General features: G+C 41.0%; 2 protein-coding genes across 4 annotated transcripts in view; both read left to right on the forward strand.

The window, feature by feature from the left end:
- Positions 1-5,327: 5,327 nt before the first annotated feature.
- Positions 5,328-11,709, forward strand: LOC118556800 (lecithin retinol acyltransferase-like). The gene is made up of 4 exons (XM_036125134.1): positions 5,328-5,333; positions 9,234-9,378; positions 9,481-9,734; positions 11,587-11,709. Exons 1-4 carry the CDS (start codon positions 5,328-5,330, stop codon positions 11,671-11,673), a joined length of 492 nt encoding a protein of 163 aa, XP_035981027.1. The 3' UTR covers positions 11,674-11,709.
- A 4,656-nt stretch (positions 11,710-16,365) lies between these two features.
- Positions 16,366-21,262, forward strand: part of nebl (nebulette) — a 123,534-nt gene continuing 118,637 nt past the window's right edge. The window contains exon 1 of one of the 3 annotated variants that reach the window (XM_036124929.1): positions 16,366-16,637. In XM_036124929.1, coding sequence (XP_035980822.1) covers positions 16,569-16,637 — 69 coding nt within the window. In that variant the 5' untranslated portion in view covers positions 16,366-16,568. The remainder of the gene's footprint in view (positions 16,638-21,262) is intronic. The other 2 variants (XM_036124930.1, XM_012854915.3) reach the window with 2 other exon arrangements.

A 21,262-nucleotide genomic window follows, 5' to 3' on the forward strand; every position in this document is an offset into this window, starting at 1 on the left:
TAACATTTAATGTAGTTGACTAATGTTTTTAGTGTTTCCAAAAATGTGCATTTCAAGTGTAATAAAAAATATTTTATAAAATCCCATTTTACATATCTATGTTTCAAAACAACACATTTGCACACATCTTTGTTTTGCCTTGTGAGACTCAATAGTTGTGGTAAAGGAAAAGCCACATTAGCTGTTTCACAAAAAAAAAAAAAAAACAATGTTGTCCCTGAGCTGATTCAGCACGTGTTAAAATATAACACATGGTGTGTTGTTAACTCATCAGCTTCAGGAGTGCAGAATTTCTGCAGTAGCAAAGATTTATTCTGGTCTTTGGTTGTGGTTCCCACCACCAGCCATGTTCATGCAGACGGCGTCCAGATTATCTGCTGCAGAAAGATGACTCCAGCATATCTGTAGCCAGTCTGCTGAGGGAGGTCCAAACGTTCTGTGCCTGAACGTTAAGATAAGAGATTGCCTTATTGTCCCACAATGTAAAAAATTCAGTTGTGACAGTGATAGACAAGAGTTACACACAATAAGAAGCAATGAAAAAAAAACAAGCCTGTCTAATCTAGGGTTAGTTTTAAAGAAACAGCAAGTGTAAAAATAAAACATAAATACCAGAGTCGATACTGCACAGTTATTGATATTGCATACTCAGATAAAAAAGAAGAAATATTCAAGTTAAACGTTGGAAAAACTCCAGCCTATCTGCAGAACTTGAGATACGTGAGCGTTAATATGCACAACATTACAACAGCATGTTAAAGTAGCTCTACTGCTCCTTCCTCCTAATGAAAGCACAGATTCACCAGAGAAGCAGCAGAGAAGAGGTCAGAGCCAGTCTAGAGGAGGTCTTCAGAGAAACTGCCACTCTTTTCAGGGTGATCATCCACACACACATGACCACAGCAGAAGCTCAGATGTTCTTCTCCACCCTTAAAAGGGTAAAGAAGTTTTCTCAGAACCAGAAGAGGCTGAGTGGAACCAGATTGGTGAAATGACAGATTATATTCCAGCAGTTAAAGGAGAGGAAAGTAAAATGTGTGTTCAGGTAGAGTTTCTGTTGGTGCTGTAGTCTCTGATCAGCAGGGCACCTTTAATCTCCAGTCAATCAATGTAATGAAGTTAGACGGCTTTAGAAAAGCTGACTTTGTGAAAGATGAATTGCTGATGACTGAACATTTCCATCCTAATCTAACACGTGCAGTGCACCTTTTTTGCACATTAAAACATTGAAATTAAAAAGTCAGCTCCACCAGGGGTTGGAGTTATAAGGAGTTTCTTCTGCACTCCTCAAACACTTCCAGCAGCTCACCAGTGAAGGTAGGACATGCAGACATTTATTATTACCTTATAAAACTTTACACACTCTTATGTGATCAAAGACTGGGAAGTAGCTGTTTGCTAAGTTTATTAAATGTTTAATCTTTATAATCAAAACCTGTTTTTATTTTGATATAATGGACAGCGTCAGTTTATGAAATATTAATGTAATCTACTTCTGTGTTGTCTTTTTACCTTTTATTGTATTTCAGGTAACTGTCTGGTCTCCTGTACATCAAAGTCTCCCTGAACACATGAAGGGTGAGTAATAAATTCAGCGCCCTTGGCTTCAGCCTTACTGTTTTCTTTTCTTGTTGTGTCAAACAAAAATAACAAATCAATGATACTTTTCAGTTCTTGATCCTTGGAGAAAATGAAGAACCCCGTTCTGATTCTTTTTCTGTCTTCAGCAGCGCTGCAGATTTATACGGAGGTAAAGCTCCTACAGTAACTTCTCTCTGAACGTTTTCACCTTTTATTAATAGAGGGAGGGTCCACAGTGGGACAACAGTTTTACTGCGGCGTTTAAAACAGTTTCTGCTCTGTGACCCGGTTCCCGTATTCACAAAGAATCCTCAGACTAGAAGTAGCTCCTAGTGACCTCATTTCTAACTTTGCTCTAAAGCTGAATTCAGCGGTATTTGTGCGTTCACAAACACACGGGACTCCATCTTGTACCGCTCCCGCTTCAACCATTTGTCTCCCAACCAAAAACGCTTTGGGCCAATCACGTAGCAGTATTCTGGCCTGAGCTGCTGAGCTCACAGCTGAACCAGGATAAACATGGCGGCGCAGGAAGACGCGCGCTCAGCTGCTGCTGTCACATCTGTGTTATAACAATCCACAGTTTCTTCTTTTATAGCAGAGCAGCAAGAAGTGATCTGACTAGATTATCTGCTTTAGGTTTGTCATGATGTCTGCTGCTTGTGATTTATTATGGTACCGTGCACATCCGTTGGTCGGAGGCCCTGATTGGCCGTGATCTAACTGGCTGCATCATGAAGCATTGTCGTTAGCACAGGACTTTTCCTCTTAAGTGTTCTGCTTCCAGTTTGTCCTTCACCCCATTTAAATGTTCTTCCCTTTAGAGTCAGCTAGTGTGCTCTAGCTGGGTTCTCCACATTACCTTTAGGAAACCGTTCCAGCACCTGTAAAGTAAAGCATCCTTCCATAGTCCCTTTAAAATGTTCTCCATAGCAGGTGTTCCAGTGTAGGGTGCCATTTATGTTCTAATATTCCCCAGAGTCAACTTTCACTCAATAGTTTCTTCTTCTAGCTTTTATCCATTCATTAGCACCCTGTGCATGTCCAGCAATCACCCTGCCATCCCCACCAGATCCAAAACTGTCCAGCGGATGTAATTGGCTGTATTTCTTTTTATCAGTATAGGTAGGTGGACATTTTTAAATAAAACCTGCTTTAAAAAGACCCCTAGGCAAAAATGTCCATAATATGATTTCTGTCATAAAGATGCTTTAACAACTTGTAAAAAGGGAAAATATTTGGTTATTTGCCTTTAAAGGCATACTATGCAACATTTTTCAGTTAATTAATATGTTCCATACCGTTTTGGATGATTAAATGAGTCATTTCAGGTTGAACAAAGGTTTTCTCGGCCGCCCTGGTGGTCTGTGGGGGAAATACCGCACTTGCAATTGCAGGAGCAGTCGGCCCGCAGTCACAGGCTCAGTAGTCTTGTGTGCATCGCGAGAGTCGGTCTTGCTTTACGGCGAGAACTGCTACACGCCCGCAGTGAAAGGTGTGCTCGTTGCTAGCGCAGTGGTGATATTTGTGCAGTTATCATGGCGGAACCAGCGAGAAAACAGCGAAAGCCCATGTTGGAGCAGGCAAGAAAGAGGAAAAGGGCTCTGGACAGAGAGAGGAGTCGTACACGGTGAACATAGAAGGCTGCAAGGCTGACGCGGACTTCGCGTTTCTGCTGATGCGATTGTTAGTAACATTGTAGGGTTTCCCTCACGCTACCGCCTCGCCGACATTCCAAAAAAATAATAATAAAAAAATAAAACTAACTCGATATGCGCGCCGCTCCGCTCAGCCGGTCAGCGGTGCAAAGTTTGTCTCCCCCCCCCCCCCCCGCTCCGCTCAGCCGGTCAGCGGTGCAAAGTTTAACGTCAAATAAACATGCAAGCATATCGAGTTTTATTATTATTATTATTATTATTATTATTATTATTATTATTATTATTATCTTTTTTTATGTTGGCGAGACGCTACCGCGGCGGCGGCGGCGGCTGCGGCTTGGCGAGGCGGTGGCGGTAGCGTCTCGCCAACATAAAAAAATAAATAAATAATAATAATAATAAAACTGGCGAGGCGGCGGCGGTCGCGGCTTGGCGAGGCGGCGGCGACCGTCTCGCCAAGATAGCGCTGCGGGAAGCTTGATGTTCATACCTTCACTGTATTAGTCATTGTTTGTACTGCCGTTTTTTCCACTTTTCGTTGCGTTCGCCTGTCTGCTAATCTCAAAACAACCGCGCCTGGATTGACGGAGGAACCAGGGATCCGTTCTTCGTACGTCGCTAACTCAGTTAGCAGGATTTCATTGTTGACGATTTGGCATGATCTTGGATCGTTTGGTTCTTCGAAAGACTTCCTGCACTTGTTGTCATAGCAACAAGTGCGCCAGCTTGAGCCTGCTCCAGAGCAGGCTTATTTCATGTAAACAAGATTAGATCACGGCTGTATAAGCGGAGGAGATGGGAAGTCTGCCGTAGCCATGTCCATTTTTACGACAGCAACCTGTTGCGGACGGTGCAAGAATAATTTGCAGTTTTTTTTCCCTCGAATTAATCGCGTATTGCGCAATAGACAGGATCCTTTAGAGCAGCGCGACAGTGTAGAAATTTTTCTTGGTGGCTGTTATAAACAGACAAACACATCATTTAACAGTGGCTTTTAAAGAGGAAAAAGTGGTGTTAGAGCCATAAATAGAAAATATTTAAGTTATTTGTATGGTGGTTTGCTTTTTATTTTTATCCTATTCAGTAAGAAGATTTGTTCGGGGCATTTTATTGTGAAGTTTAGTTTTACTTTGAAAGGCTTGCTTCCTGTCGAGCCATATATTGTATTAGAAAAAAACTATGGTTGGATTATCTAGACACGGAGCAATACAGTTTTACCGTGTAAACTGTGGATGACTTGGAAAAGGAAGATTTTCATTTTTTATGGATAAAGATTGTTTTTTTTTTTTTTTTGTTAAAATTCCCAGTTTGCACGGGTCCTTTACTTCCCGTGTCTAAGGAATGACACCGAAATTTGGATCTCTTGACATAACAAGTGCCTTTTTAAAATACAGTATAATAATTAAAGGCTACCATTTTGTAGAATATTCTTGTATTTCACTTTTACTTGTCCCCATGTTCTAGTGGGTCCCGTGGAGGCTCTGACATAAAAGAACAAAGTAAATGTGAGATTATTAAAATGCAAAAATTAATACTGTAGAATGTGATAGAAACATCTACCATGGACAGTATTTAAGCATTAATTTGTCTGCTGCTTTTTGCCAGCCCTCTCTCCTGGCTTTAACAGATTTTTAGGTGTTTTAATTAATGACTCAAATTCGGCATAACCTTCCATTAAAAGCTTTTGTTCTGCTGGGAAAAAAACTGTGGGCGTTCTTTGGCCATGCTGAACAGCCAATAGCAGCGTTGCTGATCAATGTTTCTACTATCGATACATTTCCCCTTTTAAACTAACGCATGAACGCACAGTTGTCTCAGATAACTCAATCCAGTGATACTAATCATAAACAACAGGTGTGTTCGAAGAACCCAATTAGCCGGATCATGATTAGCTGGATGAAATCATCTTGGATGTCTCATTTGATCTTGGATGTTTTAAGCAACGTACGAAGAACGGACCCCAGAACAGCTGAGCATCTTTATGACAGTGCACTTTTACTTTCGCCCTCTTGGGGGAGCCTCGCTGGAAAATCAACCCCGGTTGCATAGTATACCTTTAAGAGGAAGGATGTTAAATCTAATGAGAGCATGGAGGTGACTACATGTGATTTTACTTCCTCCAGTATTTTTATTATTTTCAGCTGTCACTTTAACCCTGAATGTTACCATGTTAGTTAATTTAATTAGTCATTATGCTGATTTTGTAGTTTCATCTGTTGGAGCCTGTAACCTTTATGCTGCTTTATTGATGTCTGCCAGTATTACAGATTTAAGTGGCATCCTGACCTTTTGCCTCTTATTTCTGTGATTACTTCAAGATTTGTAGTAAATCTAGCTTCTGCAATGTCTTCTTTGGTTAAGGTTTCTGATTAAAGTGAGCTTTCACTGAAATTATTTTAGAATGATCTAATTTTCTTCATATAAATACAATCATGGATGAGACATAATTTTTCTTTCTAATCCTGTAGCATCACCTTTCCACTATTAAATCTTTTTACAGCCTTTACTAATATTCTGATATTGGTTTAAAAATGAAATCAAAAGCTGCATCAGGCAGAAGTCAATGCCATCAACTTTTTCTCTTTGTCCCAAGGATCAGCCTTCCTTAAAACACATCCTTTCAAATTGTTTGCATAACTTCTCTGAAATGTCAAAAATAAAAGCAAATAAAATTAACAAGGAAATATCCAAAATACAAGAAAAATGAACAAAGGAAAAGTGTCTCTTATGGAGACCAATTATGCTTGTTTTAAAGGATTATTAACTTATTTCTGATTTCTTTCTGGTTCTTTTGACCGAGTGAATTCACTGCTAGTATTGCCTTTAAATATAAACACCTATCTCAGCTGTTCTAAGGTAAAACTTTAAAGTAAACTTATATACACTTTGTCTCACATAATTATTTATCCATACAAGCAAATACTTTCTCTGTAAGTTGATGAGCAACTTCTATTTTTTTTGCAATGATTATAGGTTTTCGTTCAGTAAGCAGAAGAAGAGCAGTGTCTAAAACAAAGCTAGATAATAATAATATTTAAGCTATTTAAGCTAAATTAAAATATGAGAAAGGAAAAGCCTTGGTATCTGAAGGGTCCTTCATGGAACCAAGTCTGAGCCTCGTATTTGGGAGTGTTTGACCTTCAAATGGCTTGACAGATAGCAGCTCTGAAAATAAAGACAAAAATCTGGTGATCATTATAAATAACTTCAATTATTCTGGAATTAATTCAATTCAATTCAATTCAATTTTATTTATATAGCGCCAAATCACGAAACATGTCATCTCCAGGCACTTTACAAAGTCAAGTTCAATCAGATTATACAGATTGGTCAAAAATGTCCTATATAAGGAAACCAGTTGATTGCATCAAAGTCCCGACAAGCAGCATTCACTCCTGGGGAAGCGTAGAGCCACAGGGAGAGTCGTCTGCATTGTACATGGCTTTGCTGCAATCCCTCATACTGAGCAAGCATGAAGCGACAGTGGGAAGAAAAACCACCCATTAACGGGAAGGAAAAACCTCCGGCAGAACCGGGCTCAGTATGAACGGTCATCTGCCTCGACCGACTGGGGTTACAGAAGACAGAACAGAGACACAACAAGAGAAACAAAAAAGCACAGAAGCACACATTGATCTAGTAATCTGTTCTACATTAGATGGTAGAATTAAAATGTCTAATTACATAAGGGAACTTCTAAAGCAGTCTATTTGCTGTCTAAAGGTGTACACATTAATAGAGCAGCCTACATTTAGTTGATTACAGTCAGTTATGGCGTCCTTTAATATTTCTTAATTAGAGTTTCCTTTTACCCCTTCTGAAAATCATCGAGTCATTTAGTGAGCAGAACACACTGACCCAGCAGGGTAATCTCCTTATAAATGTTTACAACATGCTCAGATTTCTTTTATCATATCTTTTTGTCCCTGCAGACATTTTCCAAGGTCTACCTCTGTTCAGTATAACCAGACACTTTTAAATGATTATGTAACAGATGACGTGTTTAACGTGGCCTTTTGATTCCCTCAAGCGCACCAAATTTCCCTCTAGCCTTATCAAACGCTGTCAAAAATCTTCCCATAACAAACTATATCATATTAATTTCAATTTCTTATACTTGTGATTATTATTAAAGCTAAAGCAGACATTTGATTTTCTTGTGAATTTAACACAATTAAAGAGATGAGCCTTGCTTATAAAATCCCATAACTCAATTTCAATTCCAATCAATTTTATTTATATAGCGCCAATTAACAACACACGTCATCTCAAGGATCTTTCCAAAGTCAGACTCCATCAGATCCTCCAGGTTGGTGAGAAAGTTTCCTCTCTAAGGAAACCCAGCAGGTTGCATCAAGTCTCTCCAAGCAGCATTCACTCCTCCTGAAAGAGCGTAGAGCCACAGTGGACAGTCGTCTGCATTGTTGATGGCTTTGCAGCAATCCCTCATACTGAGCATGCATGAAGCGACAGTGGAGAGGAAAACTCCCCTTTAACAGGGAGGAGAACCTCCAGCAGAACCAGAACCAGGCTCAGTGTGAACGCTCATCTGCCTCCACCCACTGGGGCTTAGAGAAGACAGAGCAGAGACACAGAAAGCTCAGAAGCTCACATTGACCCAGGAGTACTTTCTATGGTAGAGAAGACAGAGCAGAGACACAGAAAGCTCAGAAGCTCACATTGACCCAGGAGTACTTTCTATGTTAGAGAAGACAGAGCAGAGACACAGAAAGCTCAGAAGCTCACATTGACCCAGGAGTACTTTCTATGTTAGAGAAGACAGAGCAGAGACACAGAAAGCACAGAAGCTCACATTGACCCAGGAGTACTTTCTATGTTAGAGAAGACAGAGCAGAGACACAGAAAGCACAGAAGCTCACATTGATCCAGGAGTACTTTCTATGTTAGAGAAGACAGAGCAGAGACACAGAAAGCACAGAAGCTCACATTGACCCAGGAGTACTTTCTATGTTAGAGAAGACAGAGCAGAGACACAGAAAGCACAGAAGCTCACATTGACCCAGGAGTACTTTCTATGTTAGAGAAGACAGAGCAGAGACACAGAAAGCTCAGAAGCTCACATTGACCCAGGAGTACTTTCTATGTTAGAGAAGACAGAGCACTGAGATGCATTGCTGTCCAGATCGTTTTTTCTAAATACAAGCAGGCAATCTGAGTGAAATGCTGACAGGTGAGTCCGCAATAATCTATCCATCCATTTTCTGAAACGCTTATCCCTTGTGGGGTCGCCTATCTCCAGCTGTTAATGGGCGAGAGGCGTGGTACACCTGGACAGGTCGCCAGTCTATCAGGGCAACACAGAGACAAACAGGACAAACAACCATTCACACACACACACCTAAGGACAATTTAGAGAGATTAATTAACCTAACAGTCATGTTTTTGGACTGTGGGAGGAAGCTGGAGTACCCAGAGAGAACCCACACATGCACAGGGAGAACATGCAAACTCCATGCAGAAAGACCCAGGGTTGGATTTAAACCTAGAACCTTCTTGCTGCAAGGCAGCAGTGCTACCCACTGGTCCAGTCCATGCGTAATAATATCAGAATAAAAATAAAATGATAATGATTTCTGTACATAAGGTGCGTTCAAACATTTTGAAGCTGTGTGACTAAGTTTCATCATCATGGCACACATTTCTTGATCCATTCTAATCAGTAAATCTCTCTACTTTGATCACTAGGAGGGTATTTGTGTTTTTTCCTGTACTGTAAACTAAGCTTATCAAAGGGGTCAAACATTTCTGTGGTCTTCTCACTCAGAGTTGCTCTGAAAAGCATCTGAATCACTCTGAAACTAAGACTCCTAGGTAGGAATCTTCAGGCCAAGATAGGAGCTCTCTGAGAATCTTTGTGAATACGGCAGGAACTGGAGCTTTTGTGACAACTTTGAACCCAGAATGAGTTTAAATCAGTTGCTGCTGTGCTACAAGCCTTCTAACACTAAATCTGTTTTTGTGCATTTTCTACAGGCGTATAAATTTGGGGACATAATTGCTTTCCCTCGTGACTTGTCAAGTCATGGTGGACTTTCACTATACAAGCACTATGCTATTTATGTAGGCTCCAAGAAATTTGTGCAGCAGACACCTGAGGAGGACATGTTCCACCTGACAGGTTCAGTATCTGTCCACCATCTGAAACCTGAACTCTGAGCGCGTACTGCTTGTCAGCAATCTCCTGATCTTTCTGGAAATTGTGCTTACTCGTTGATTCCAGGTTCGTTTGAAAATGTGCGTAAAGGTGAGCAGTATTCCAACTGCGTCTTCGGTAAACTATCTAAACACAGAAAACACGAGCTGGACAATTACCTGGATGAGATATGGCAAGCTGAGGGACTCAAAATAAATCCATACCACATTAAGAGACGAATTAAAGAGACGTACAGGAACTGTGGCAGATGGAACGCTGTAACCAACAACTGTGAGCACATCGCCACCTACATCCGTTATGGACTGAAAATTTCGTGGCAGGTATGTGGTGGAGCATGACAATCAAGACCTCATATTTTTTAATGGAAATGTCAACTTTAAGTGGGATTAGCGTATGACTAAAACCATTTACTTTAAAAAAAATAGTTGTAAAGCAGCACTGAGTCATTTTTCAGTAAGGCTCCCACTACAGGACCTAGCTCTAGCTCTGCTCTGCGTATCCCCGCACCATAAAGCTACGGCACACTGCCTCTCTCAAAGCAGCTGGGCAGAGAGAGAAAGGTGTGAATGCGGACCGATAGCGGCCGGTGTTACACCGTTTTCTGTGACCCATCATATTCTGGGACTCCAGGGGCTCTTATTGTTTGTGATATTAAAATTATGTCAAAAAGGAATAATGGTAAAGTACTTGTGGGCGTGGCTTAGGTTGCTTATAACGATCAAAATGATCTAATCTCAATCTACAAAGTAAAGCTTATCTTAATTAACTGTCATACAGTATTTAATTGGGCTTTTAAGACCCAGTCAGCTTGTTAGAGTTTTGTTCAGGCAGCGTGAATATGGGGCTCATGCACGTTAAGTGCTTTATGTAGATTTCATATAGAGTGTGCACCATGTTTGTTCTGCTGGAGTCAGCAGAACAGCGCCCCCTGGAGTAGCGGAGTATGATGGGCAGCAGAAAAACGGTGTAACACCGGCTCACTGCAATGCAACCTGAGTGGGTCTATTTATAGCTCTTTTTCCATAGTCGTTTATTTTGTAGCCTAAATAAACTACTTCACGGTAATTAAAAAAAAAAAAAAGTTAAAAAACAAAACAACTGGACTTTTTTCTGGAGTTTGAAGACATTTCGCTTCCCATTCAGAAAGCTTTCTCAATTCAAATGTCTGGAGTAGTGTGAAGCTCCAAGCTTTATATTATTGCTCTAAAAGGCCTGGTAATGGCTTAGATAGCATGGATATTAAACCGAAACATGTTTCACCCCTTCGTAATGGGGAGTGGTTAGGGTCATTGTTGGTCTGGCTTACTGGGGAGATGTCCTGATCACCCGGATGGAGGTGAAAAATGGAAGGAATCAAACCTGTTGCTGTGTTGTAGGTTTTTGAAAGTTGAAACCTGAGACCTCCTCCTCTGAGAAAGCTTTCTGGATGGGAAGCGAAACGTCTTCAGACTTAGGAAAGAAGTCCAGTTGTTTTATTTTTTTTGGAATGATCATGACCTGGACGACTGAGAATCTTCACCAGCATGCATCACGGTAAAAAACAAGCCCAATAAACCGCAACCTGCGACTCAAAAAATGTGTGAGACTTCAGAAAAAGACAAACCAAAAGTCGCTTATAATAAGCAGACGTGGTAACACTGTTGATGCCGGTGGCCTTCATTGGGCTGCCTTAAACCGTGAGAACAAGAACACTGCACAGAAAGTTATAAGTGTGGTTTTTATAGCCAGAGACATTAGGGGGTGATGACAGACCCCTCATCAACACTTAGATTACCATCATAGGGACTTAAAGAGGATATTTAAAATTAAAAATGTTACTCAGTGCTGCTGCAAGATTTAACGACTCTTTAAAACGGATGAAAATGATTTAAAAGGGGAAATCTTTTGCAAAAAGGTCATGTTTTTTGTTTTACTAAAGGGGGCCATGCAGGTTAGTAATCAGTAGGTAATGCAGTTTTTCTGCAAAAATGCACAGAAAAAGTGCATTAGTACAGACACTGAACAACACTGACACTAATGTGATAAAATAATATGTTTTCTGATAGAACCAACACAGTTTTAGTTCTGTTGCATGACGTTTCATGTACATATTGACTAATGATGTTTTATAATGTATTATTGACTAATATAGAATTGTATTCATTAAACTTGTTTATCCTTTTATTTTTACAGGGCGGTCAGTTTGCTCAGCGTTTTGTCCGTAACCAAGGAATGAGCAAAGATGTAGTGGATAAAATCAGAAGGAGAGTTCCTCACTAAACGTACGACGAGTTCGGCAGGAGTCCGCGTGACAGAACCGGTTAAAATATGTTTTAGGAAAACTTTAAACTTTGTTGCACTTCAAATTAATAAAATGTAAGAAAAGAACTGAGTCTTCTATTGTATTTTTTAGAATAGAGCCTTTACTTTCAAAAGAAAGATGTAAATTCCTCTGATAACCCCTGACTTGGAATCAGCTTTCAGCTTTCAGCTACCGGTTTAATAACCTCTGTGATGAAAATACCAGCTGTTTTTTCCTAAGCTGATAAAACAGTCTGACTGAAACTGTCAGGCAGACAGCACAGAGCCAACCAACAGGTTGTGGTCGTCATAGTAACCGTCGCTGTGTCCTGCTGGTCTGGGCTCAGCAGCCTGATGTGGAGGCAGCAGGTATGAGTTACAGCGAGCTGGAGCGTTTAGACCAGCTGCAGTTAGTTGTTGCTAGAAGGATGTGTACAGGTGGAGCTTTCACTTTAGTGAAAATCATCAATGTGATATGAAGCAGTTTTAAACTTGTCTTGGTGTTTACAGCCAAGGGATGGACATCTCAGGGTTTAATCAGAGGCGGCTTTAGAGTCCTCTGGCATGAACGTTTATATTTACCTGGTCTAAAAATCTCTGAATCTCCTTCATAAATATTGTTCCTAAAGATTGTCTTGTCTAAAAATGATCTTTATATGAAAAATGACAGTAAAAGTGAAAATGAAGTGGAATGCAGTTCTCTGATGCCCATGATGATATTTTCTATTTGGAAATAAAAAATATTCTCCCATCTTGTAGTGAAAGGGTAAATTATTTTATAACTCTTTGTTCAGCCTGAGTGTATTATTTTATTTTTGTTGCTATCCCATAATAATCTAGAACACAGTTATCTCAGTCTGACTGAATTCAGCTCATCCCAGTTCACACTTTGTCCTCTTAAAGTTGGAGGAAGAAGTAAAATGATAAGCAGAATAAGTAGAATAGAACGAGCCTCCGTTTAGAAGTGAAGAGGAACACTGAGGTCTGGTTAATTCATAGTTATGCAGGATTTTAAAGTGATGGACTTATGTGAACAAATATTTTTCAAAGCTCTTATTACTGAATAAACTAGACTGTTTATTAAATAAACAGCCTGACTGCTTACCAAAAAATGCAACGGCCATTTTTTCCCTCCAGCTTTGCAGTTCTATTGAAATATATGATGTTTGGTAGGAAGCAGATTGTAGAAAAATGAAGCAATAACCATGAGAAAGTGCTGGTGTGTTCCTTCTCCTTCTCCTGCTCTGCTTGTTCTTGTCAGAAGGGATGAAACCCAACATTACAGGATGATGTCAGGAAGTATTTGAAGGCAGGGAGCTTTTTATCCATCATTTGGACGGCGGGAACAAACTGGGTCAGCCTGATATTATTGGTATCCCTGTAACTTTATTTTATAAAGAGCTACAATCTACAAAATTACATGATTGTTGTGCAATGAAGTGCATTCTGGGTATTTAATGTTTAATCAACTCCGCCTGTTAGGTGATGTCCTGTGAATACCAGCCCAAGATGGAGTATTAGGACCATAGATGAAAGAGGGACTGGAGCTTTGCATTGTCAAACAGCACTAAGCTGTCGTCTCCTCCTGCAGAGGTTACTGCTGACGCTGACCCCCCCCCCGACCTGTTTCTGAGACCAATAGACGGTTTAAACGACTGTCTGCCTGCCTTGAATTCTGGGTTCTGCTGTTTTGAGCCTAACACAGAGGGAGTAAAACATTGTAACAGTGTAGTACAGGAAAAGCCCCTTATTGTTTCTGCTGTTTCCATATGTTGTTTGATGCAAAACTCCAAAAAGGTCTGACTTTACAGAGGATCCACACACTAGGTGTAGGGCTCCAAACAAAGTCATGTTTCCTTGATAGGTTGTCTAGAAAGATAGATAGATAGATAGATAGATAGATAGATAGATAGATAGATAGATAGATAGATAGATAGATAGATAGATAGATAGATAGATACTTTACTTATCCTGAAGAAATGTTTTCCCCTTTCTTGTCCCTTCACAATCATGAAATTGCAGTTTTTACACAGTTCTGTAAATACACTGCTGTGCTTCATTTTTCAAACTTGAACAATTCATATAATTGCAGAGTACTTTTTCCCTTTAAGATCATTTACACTCCTGGATAGATGCCGAAACATTTTCAGAAAAACTAAAAGTCCAGTGGCCATGGATGTAAGCCTGTCTTCTGCTGCGATGACCAGGATAACGTTGCACATTTCTGATTCTGAGTCTTTTCTCCTGCTGAACAGCTTAAATTTAAATTAGCGTGAGTCAGGCGTCTTCTTTCTACTTGTTTATTTTTCCACTGTCACACCCAGATTTTCCCATTATGGGAAAATACATGTATTTCTATTCTACTCTAAAAACAAAAAAGTAATAATAAAATAAAACAATTAAAACGTGTGATGCTTATTAACAATTCACTTTGTTAAAGACAATAAATTACCAAACAATTGAGGTTAATGCATGAATTGATCGATTTCAGATCAAATGTTAATTAAACAATTTTCTTGCTGCGGATGCTTTCTGTTATGTAAGATTGTAGGATTACAATTTGTGAAATTGTGAAATTCTAGAGGCTCCGTTCTGAACAGCGCCAGCAGGGGGAGCCATTTGCTTTTCTACAGTAACCGGTCAGGGAATCAGAACCTCCTGGTTGGTTCAGATCAGGGTTCTGCAAGCTTTATACAATCTAAAGAGATAATGTTGCCCTCATTCAGCCTCATTAAAACTGTTAAAGGACTTTTTGATAAAAGACAATTTAGAAGTTTTGAAAAATACCTTCAAGGAAAGGTGTTGTCATTTTTTTAATAACAATTGTATTTCTAGTTATAGGTTCTAAAACAATATTTGCCAAAAGAGGATGGATAGATATTTCCTTTCTAAGGGATACAAAAAGACTTACAGAAAAAGAAAAATAGATCTTAAAAAAAGGATTGCTGGTCCTTTCATTGTCCTTCTGTTGTGGAAATGCAAAGCTGTTACTTTGGGAAAAATAAAGTTGAAAAAATCTGCTATTATATTTATATTAAAGCCAAATAAATGCTTAGTTGGTTCAGCATGGTGGTCTGTCCTGTGTGTCTCTGTGTTGTCCTGCGATGGACCGGTGACCTCTCCAGGGTGGACCCCCCCTCTCGCCCACTGGCTGCTGGAGATAGGGACCGGTCCCCAGAGACTCTGCAAGGATGAGCTGGTACAGAGGATGGATGGATGGATGGATGGAAGGATGGATGGATGAATGGATGGAAGGATGGATGGATGAATGGATGGATGGATGGAAGGATGGATGGATGGATGGATGGACAGCTCTTTATCATTTTAGCCAAAAGTATTAAGGTATTGGGCCTTTGTGGAGGGGCCCAGAGCCACTTGTAGCTCCATGGCTGCAGGTTGAGGCCGCTGGTCTAGACGGATGATAAAAAGGAGAAAAAAGTCCCCAGTGAGGCGGAGAGAGCTGCTGGATAACACCCTGAGAACAAACAGGATGTTTCTGGAGTTTTAAGATATAATGACGACACAACAGCTTCTAGTGAGGGAGAACGGGTCGAGGTTCATGGGCCAAAGCTGGACCCTCATGAAGACAGGTACCTGGGAGGAGCATGGGGATTTAACATGATTTAATGAAGGCAAAGAGGAGGAACTGACAGAAAATAAATTAAAAGTACAAACAGAAGAATAATCTGACAAAGAGAAAATAAACTGTTTAGGCCACGGCAATAATGAGCAGAAAATGATTAAAATAAAGACAAAAACACAAACACCTATGGTTTATGACAAAGAATAGAAAACGGTGTCTGCCTCCCAGAATAGTTGGCATCATGTTGGCACAAATATGGAAACTTTAGATTCTGTTTTACTCCTTGTTTGATATCTCAGTTTTTTCTTAGTTACCCGGGTCATCATGAAATACAAGCAGCCTCCGCTCTGTCAGGGTTGGACTGTTTCAAGCAAAGGCAAGTTTGGTGGAAATGAGGAGAAAAACACGAGTTTGGTGTAAAAATCTGAAGAACAGCATCAGAAAATCCAGACTTTAAGAAGACGGGAGAAACTCCAGCAGAGACCTGAACCAAGCGGACCACCTGAAGGTCACAGGTAAAACAAGGGGGGCTTCCCTTTAGGAGAACCACAGGATGACCTCCTCCACCACCTCCACGCCAGACTGATGATGCAGTAATTCATGCATAGGGAGCCTCAGCTAAGAACTGAGTGCAGAAAGGCATGGATGTGGTTGGACTCGTTGCTCAGGTGGCATCCTAACACAGAACCACGATCACAGAACCACGATCACAGAACCACGATCACAGAACCACGATCACAGAACCACCATGGAGCCGTTTGAGCTCCTGGGAGCGATAAATGTTGGTAGATGCAGTCTGGATTTTATAAACCTGTGGACATAAAAGTGATTGGAACACCTGAATTAGATTATTTGGATGGTTGAGCGAACCTTTGGCAAAATAGAGTTCCAGGAAAAACGTGGATGAAAGAAAGATGAATGTTGTTAAAAACATATAATTACTGGTTGTTGTTTGGTTTTGATTTGTTTTTCCATAAACCCAAATAATTCAACTAATTAATACAAGCTACGTGGTTTTCACTTCCTTTAACTGTGCTCTTATTGTGAAGGGAACGGAGCGCGCTTCCTTCCGTCTGATTGTCTCTAACTTGACAGCTGAGCTCCTCCTGAGCGCAGCATCCAGCCTCAGAGCTCCGCGCAGAGAGAGAACAGCCCGGACTTCCTCTCCTCTCCCTCAGCTCGTCTGCTTGTCCAACAAACGGTCCAACTCCAGCGGCAGAACTTTTTTCTTCACGCCTCCGGGGAACAGAACGACTTTTTACGGCCGGAGAGCCCAGAGGAGGTCCGGAGGATGAACCCTCAGTGCGCCCGCTGCGGGAAGATCGTCTACCCCACGGAGAAAGTCAGCTGCCTGGACAAGGTGGGAGCTCTCTGGGGCGCAGCATAATAATAATAATAATAATAATAATAATAATAATAATAATAATAATAATAATAATAAATAAAAAATTGCTGCTGCAATAAAGTGATATTTTTTCTTAAAACACTGAATTAGATCATGTATCTCCATATATCATGATATATATATATATATATATATATATATATATATATATATATATATATATATATATATATATATATATATATAATATAAATTTCTATATCACAGGCTAATATTGAGGGTAAAAGAAGCAATAAAGTGACTTACAATGTCTTATTGTAGACAGACCCAAACGCCTACAAACGTGATTTTTTCTTTTTTGTATTTTAAATTAGAAAATAAATGTTTTCCCACTCAGATTTTAAAAGTATTCACAAAACACACCATCATTTATCCATTTTTGAAAGCGTCATTAGTGTGCACAATTATCACTTCACTTTTAATGCATATCATCATTGTTGTTGTGCATTAAATCATAAATTTACACCCATTCACACCCTGACGGTGGTGAGCTATGTTAGCAGCCACAGCTGCCCTGGGCCAGACTGTCAGAGGCCACCGGGCCCTCTGACCACCGCCAGCAGGCCATTTGCCCAAAGACACAATGACTGAGATGGTCAGGCGGGGGATTGAACCGCTAACCTGGCTATTGCAGGAAAAACTCCCTAATTGAGCCACTGTCTGATGTGTGTGGGGGCTTTTTCTGCTGAGACTAATACAGATAAAGAACAATTCTGGCATTAACTTTGCAGCCTTTGAATTATTATTATTATTATTATTATTATTATTATTATTATTATTATTATTATTATTATTATTATTATTATTATTATTATTATTATTATTATCAGAGCTGCAGAAACTCTGTGGCGGTGCTGACCGGCATCATTGACCGTTCTCATTTTTGCAGTGTAACACTTTTGTGTGGGTTCTTGCATAACGATGCTAAATTATTGATTCATCTTCAGCAGCTTGATGCGTTCTCTGTCTGTTGTGTGAGGCATCAGATGACACAACAGCATGTAGGCCCCGCTCAGAATAATACCGCCCACCTTTCATCCTCAAACAAATGACAAATATCTCAGAGTTGCCACTTGGTGGGAAATATGCACAAAAGCTTTGTGAGGTAACCGGGGACAGGTTGGACCCACGTGCATCGTTAAAAACGCTCTGAGAATAAGAGCCATGGCGCTTTTATTTCAGGAGACACAGCATGGTGAGAGGCAGAGATTTAAAGACCAGGAGGCTGGCAGAGAAACAAAGCGAGAGTCGGAGTGTGAAAGAAAGAATGTGGATCCCTTCTGTCAGACAATCCCTTCAAATCAGCTCATTTTCAGAGCTCAGCCTCAGATCTGATACAGGAACATCCAAACAGCAACGTTTTATCGTTCCTCGGCTCATTTCTACATACATTCCTGTCACTTTCAGGGTTATTTACAGCTCACAGGGAGAGTTGTGTGGGAGGAGAAGCCACTGTTGTTGCACTTCCTGCTAACGGCCACTGGGGGCTGTCAAAGGTTAACAGGTTTTTTTTGTTTTTCTTTTTTTTTTACCAGTTTAGATTTTTGTTTTCTTCTTAAAACTCTGCTAAGGCTGAAGCGAGTAGAGAAGCTCATCACAGAGACACCGACCAGCTGTCTGTCAGTGGTTACTCATCAGGCGGCGCCATGAAGACCCACAATTCCCTCTGATTTCTCTGATTTCTCCCGTTTCACCCTCCTGGTCCTCGTCTTCATCTTCATCAGGGGCCGACCTGGTCTCTGCTTTCTGTCTCTGAATCTGCTGCTGCTGACAGGTATGGAGCAGAACAATGAGCTGAAACTCATCAGCAGGCAGAACCGGCTCATTAAACGGAGAGAGGTTCTGCTGGTTCAGCCCATCGCCGACTCAGAAATAATTCAATCTGGGTGAGGACGCCTCCAGTCCTGATTGGCTGGTCTGTTTATCAGGTTCTGATTTCAGGGATCTAAACTCTCCATGAATAACTCTGAGCTGTTTTCTGTCTTCTGGGACATCTGCTCCCTTCTTAAGCCCAAAACATCACAGACACTAAGCGGACTCTCTGTGGTCGTCATGGACAGAATCTGGAAGATGCAGCTGGTTCTGAAACATCAGCTGATTGCAGGTGATGTGGTCTCTGGCTTGGCTTCTCCAGGAATGAACCTTGCAGACGCCTCAGGTCTTCAGACCTGCTCCCTCGGTGCTCCCTGGACCAGAACCAACCCAGAGGAGGCAGCATGTAGTTCATACGCTCCTCAGCTCTGGAACAAACTCCTGTTCTGTTAGGCAACGCTTTTAGGCTACCTCCAGGGGTCATGGGGGTCAATGGGCAGGGTCCGCCTTGGACAGGTTGCTGCTCCATCACAGCCAGGGGAACTCATACCAAAGTGTGACTTGGAGTGTTCAGTTGACCGAACATGTTTTTGGACTGAGAGGAAGAACCTGGAGAGAACCGTGCATGAAGATGCAGAAAGAGCCCAGGCCGGGATTTGAACCCAGGACCGTCTTTCTGCAGCAGCTGCTGTGGGACGTTTTCAGCCCCGAAACGTTTACTGAACATGAGCTGAGGGCTTCTGCTGCCCCCAGATCCATCAAACAAGTTCAGCATCTGACTGATGATGTCATTCTAATATAATTGGGATGTACAGGACTGTCTCAGAAAATTAGAATATTGTGATAAAGTTCTTTATTTTCTGTAATGCAATTAAAAAACATGAAATGTCATACATTCTGGATTCATTACAAATCAACTGAAATATCGCAAGCCTTTTATTGTTTTAATATCGCTGATTATGGCTTACAGCTTAAGAAACCCAAATATCCTATCTCAAAATATTAGAATATGGTGAAAAAGTATACTAGTAGGCTATTCAACTAATCACTTGAATCGTCTAATTAACTGGAAACACTGCAGGGTTTCCTGAGCCTTGAAAAACACTCAGCTTGGTTCAGTAAACTAAATCACAAGTATGGTAGTGGTTAAGAGACGACATAAGATTCTCACAGTAACTGGTGTACTGACCATGGCATTACTGTCCTTGATTGGCCTGCCAATTCCCCTGACCTGAACCCCATAGAGAATTTGTGGGCTATTGTGAAGAAGAAGCTGAAAGACACCAGAGCCAACAATGCAAATGAGCTAAAGGCCGCTATTGAAGCATCCTGGGCATCCATAACACCTCAGCAATGCCACAGGCTGATTGCCTCCATGCCACGCCGCATTGATGCACTAATCTGTGCAAAAGGATTCCCAACCAAGTACTGAGTGCATTAATGGACATTTTCAAATGTTTGATTTTGTTTTGCTGTTATAATTTATTTTTTTTACTTGGTCTGAGGAAATATTCTAATATTTTGAGATAGGATTTTTGAGTTTTCTTCAGCTGAACGCCATAATCAGCAATATTAAAACAATAAAAGGCTTGCGATATTTCAGTTGGTTTGTAATGAATCCAGAATGTATGACATTTCATGTTTTTTAATTGCATTACAGAAAATAAAGAACTTTATCACAATATTCTAATTTTCTGAGGCAGTCCTGTATTGCGGAGCCGCAGTCTAGAAGGATGTGAGTGGGAAGGCAGAGTTCTGGATCATCTGGTCTGTTGATGTTTCAATGCTCAGTGTGGATCCTGACCCACAGAACCAGGTCCTGCAGACGGGCCTTGGTCTGTTGGGTAGAGCTGCTGCTGCTGCTCGTTTAAAGGAGCGACATGAGAACCCAGCATCTTCTGCTTCTCCATGAGAAGCAGAAGATGCTGGCTTTACCTCCAGCGTCACAGACTGAATGATTGATGAGCAGAAGACGACGGCCTGAGTGCCGGCTGGTTGGTGCCGTGCGTCCGTCCTTAGCTCCTGTTGACTGGACGTAGTGGAGACATGTCCAAGGGTCTGAGGGGGGAAATCTATCTCTCTGCTATTGATGCTTATTTTAATATTTAATCAGCAAATTAATGTGCATTTCCTGCAGAGCTTTGCACATGAAAGCAGGAGAGAGAAACCTTTGGAGGATCTGCAGGAGGCCTGGAGGAAGATGTTTCTAACAGTCTGGCCAAAGCAAACATGCAGGAGAACCATGCTATAACTAATCTGGTAAAAAACTGTTCTTATCCAACTTTTGATCACTTTGAGGATTTCAGTTTCCAAGCGTTCTCTGAGTGTCAGCTGAGGATTAATCCACCAGTCAGAGCTCAGAGTTAACATCTCCAACACAGAATCTAGTCACTTTCTAGGGATTTGAATAATCCTGATCCGGAGCAGATGGAGGACCATCTGATCTGAACGCTGACTCAGCAGAAGGAGCTGACGGACCGCCGCCTAATCTGAGCAGATCTATTTATATCCAGCCTCTCATGTTTGCAGGGAGGACATGGATTCCTTTTTTAAATCTGTACTAACAGCAAAAATCCCAGAACTGGTGTTAGTTGAGCTCTTGGCCTCGTCTACATGCAGATCAGACGATCAGTCTTCATGGAGCACTGGTTGTGATCCGGTGATCCGGTGAGGCGCTGAGCTTCCTGGAGCTGATGGATCCCAGCGGACGATCAACCCGTCCAGAACCACACGGGGCAGAAAGAAGGATGTCATCCACCACTGGGATC

The sequence above is a fragment of the Fundulus heteroclitus genome, chromosome 21 (assembly GCF_011125445.2).
Source record: "Fundulus heteroclitus isolate FHET01 chromosome 21, MU-UCD_Fhet_4.1, whole genome shotgun sequence".
In the NCBI taxonomy this organism is placed as follows: domain Eukaryota; kingdom Metazoa; phylum Chordata; class Actinopteri; order Cyprinodontiformes; family Fundulidae; genus Fundulus; species Fundulus heteroclitus.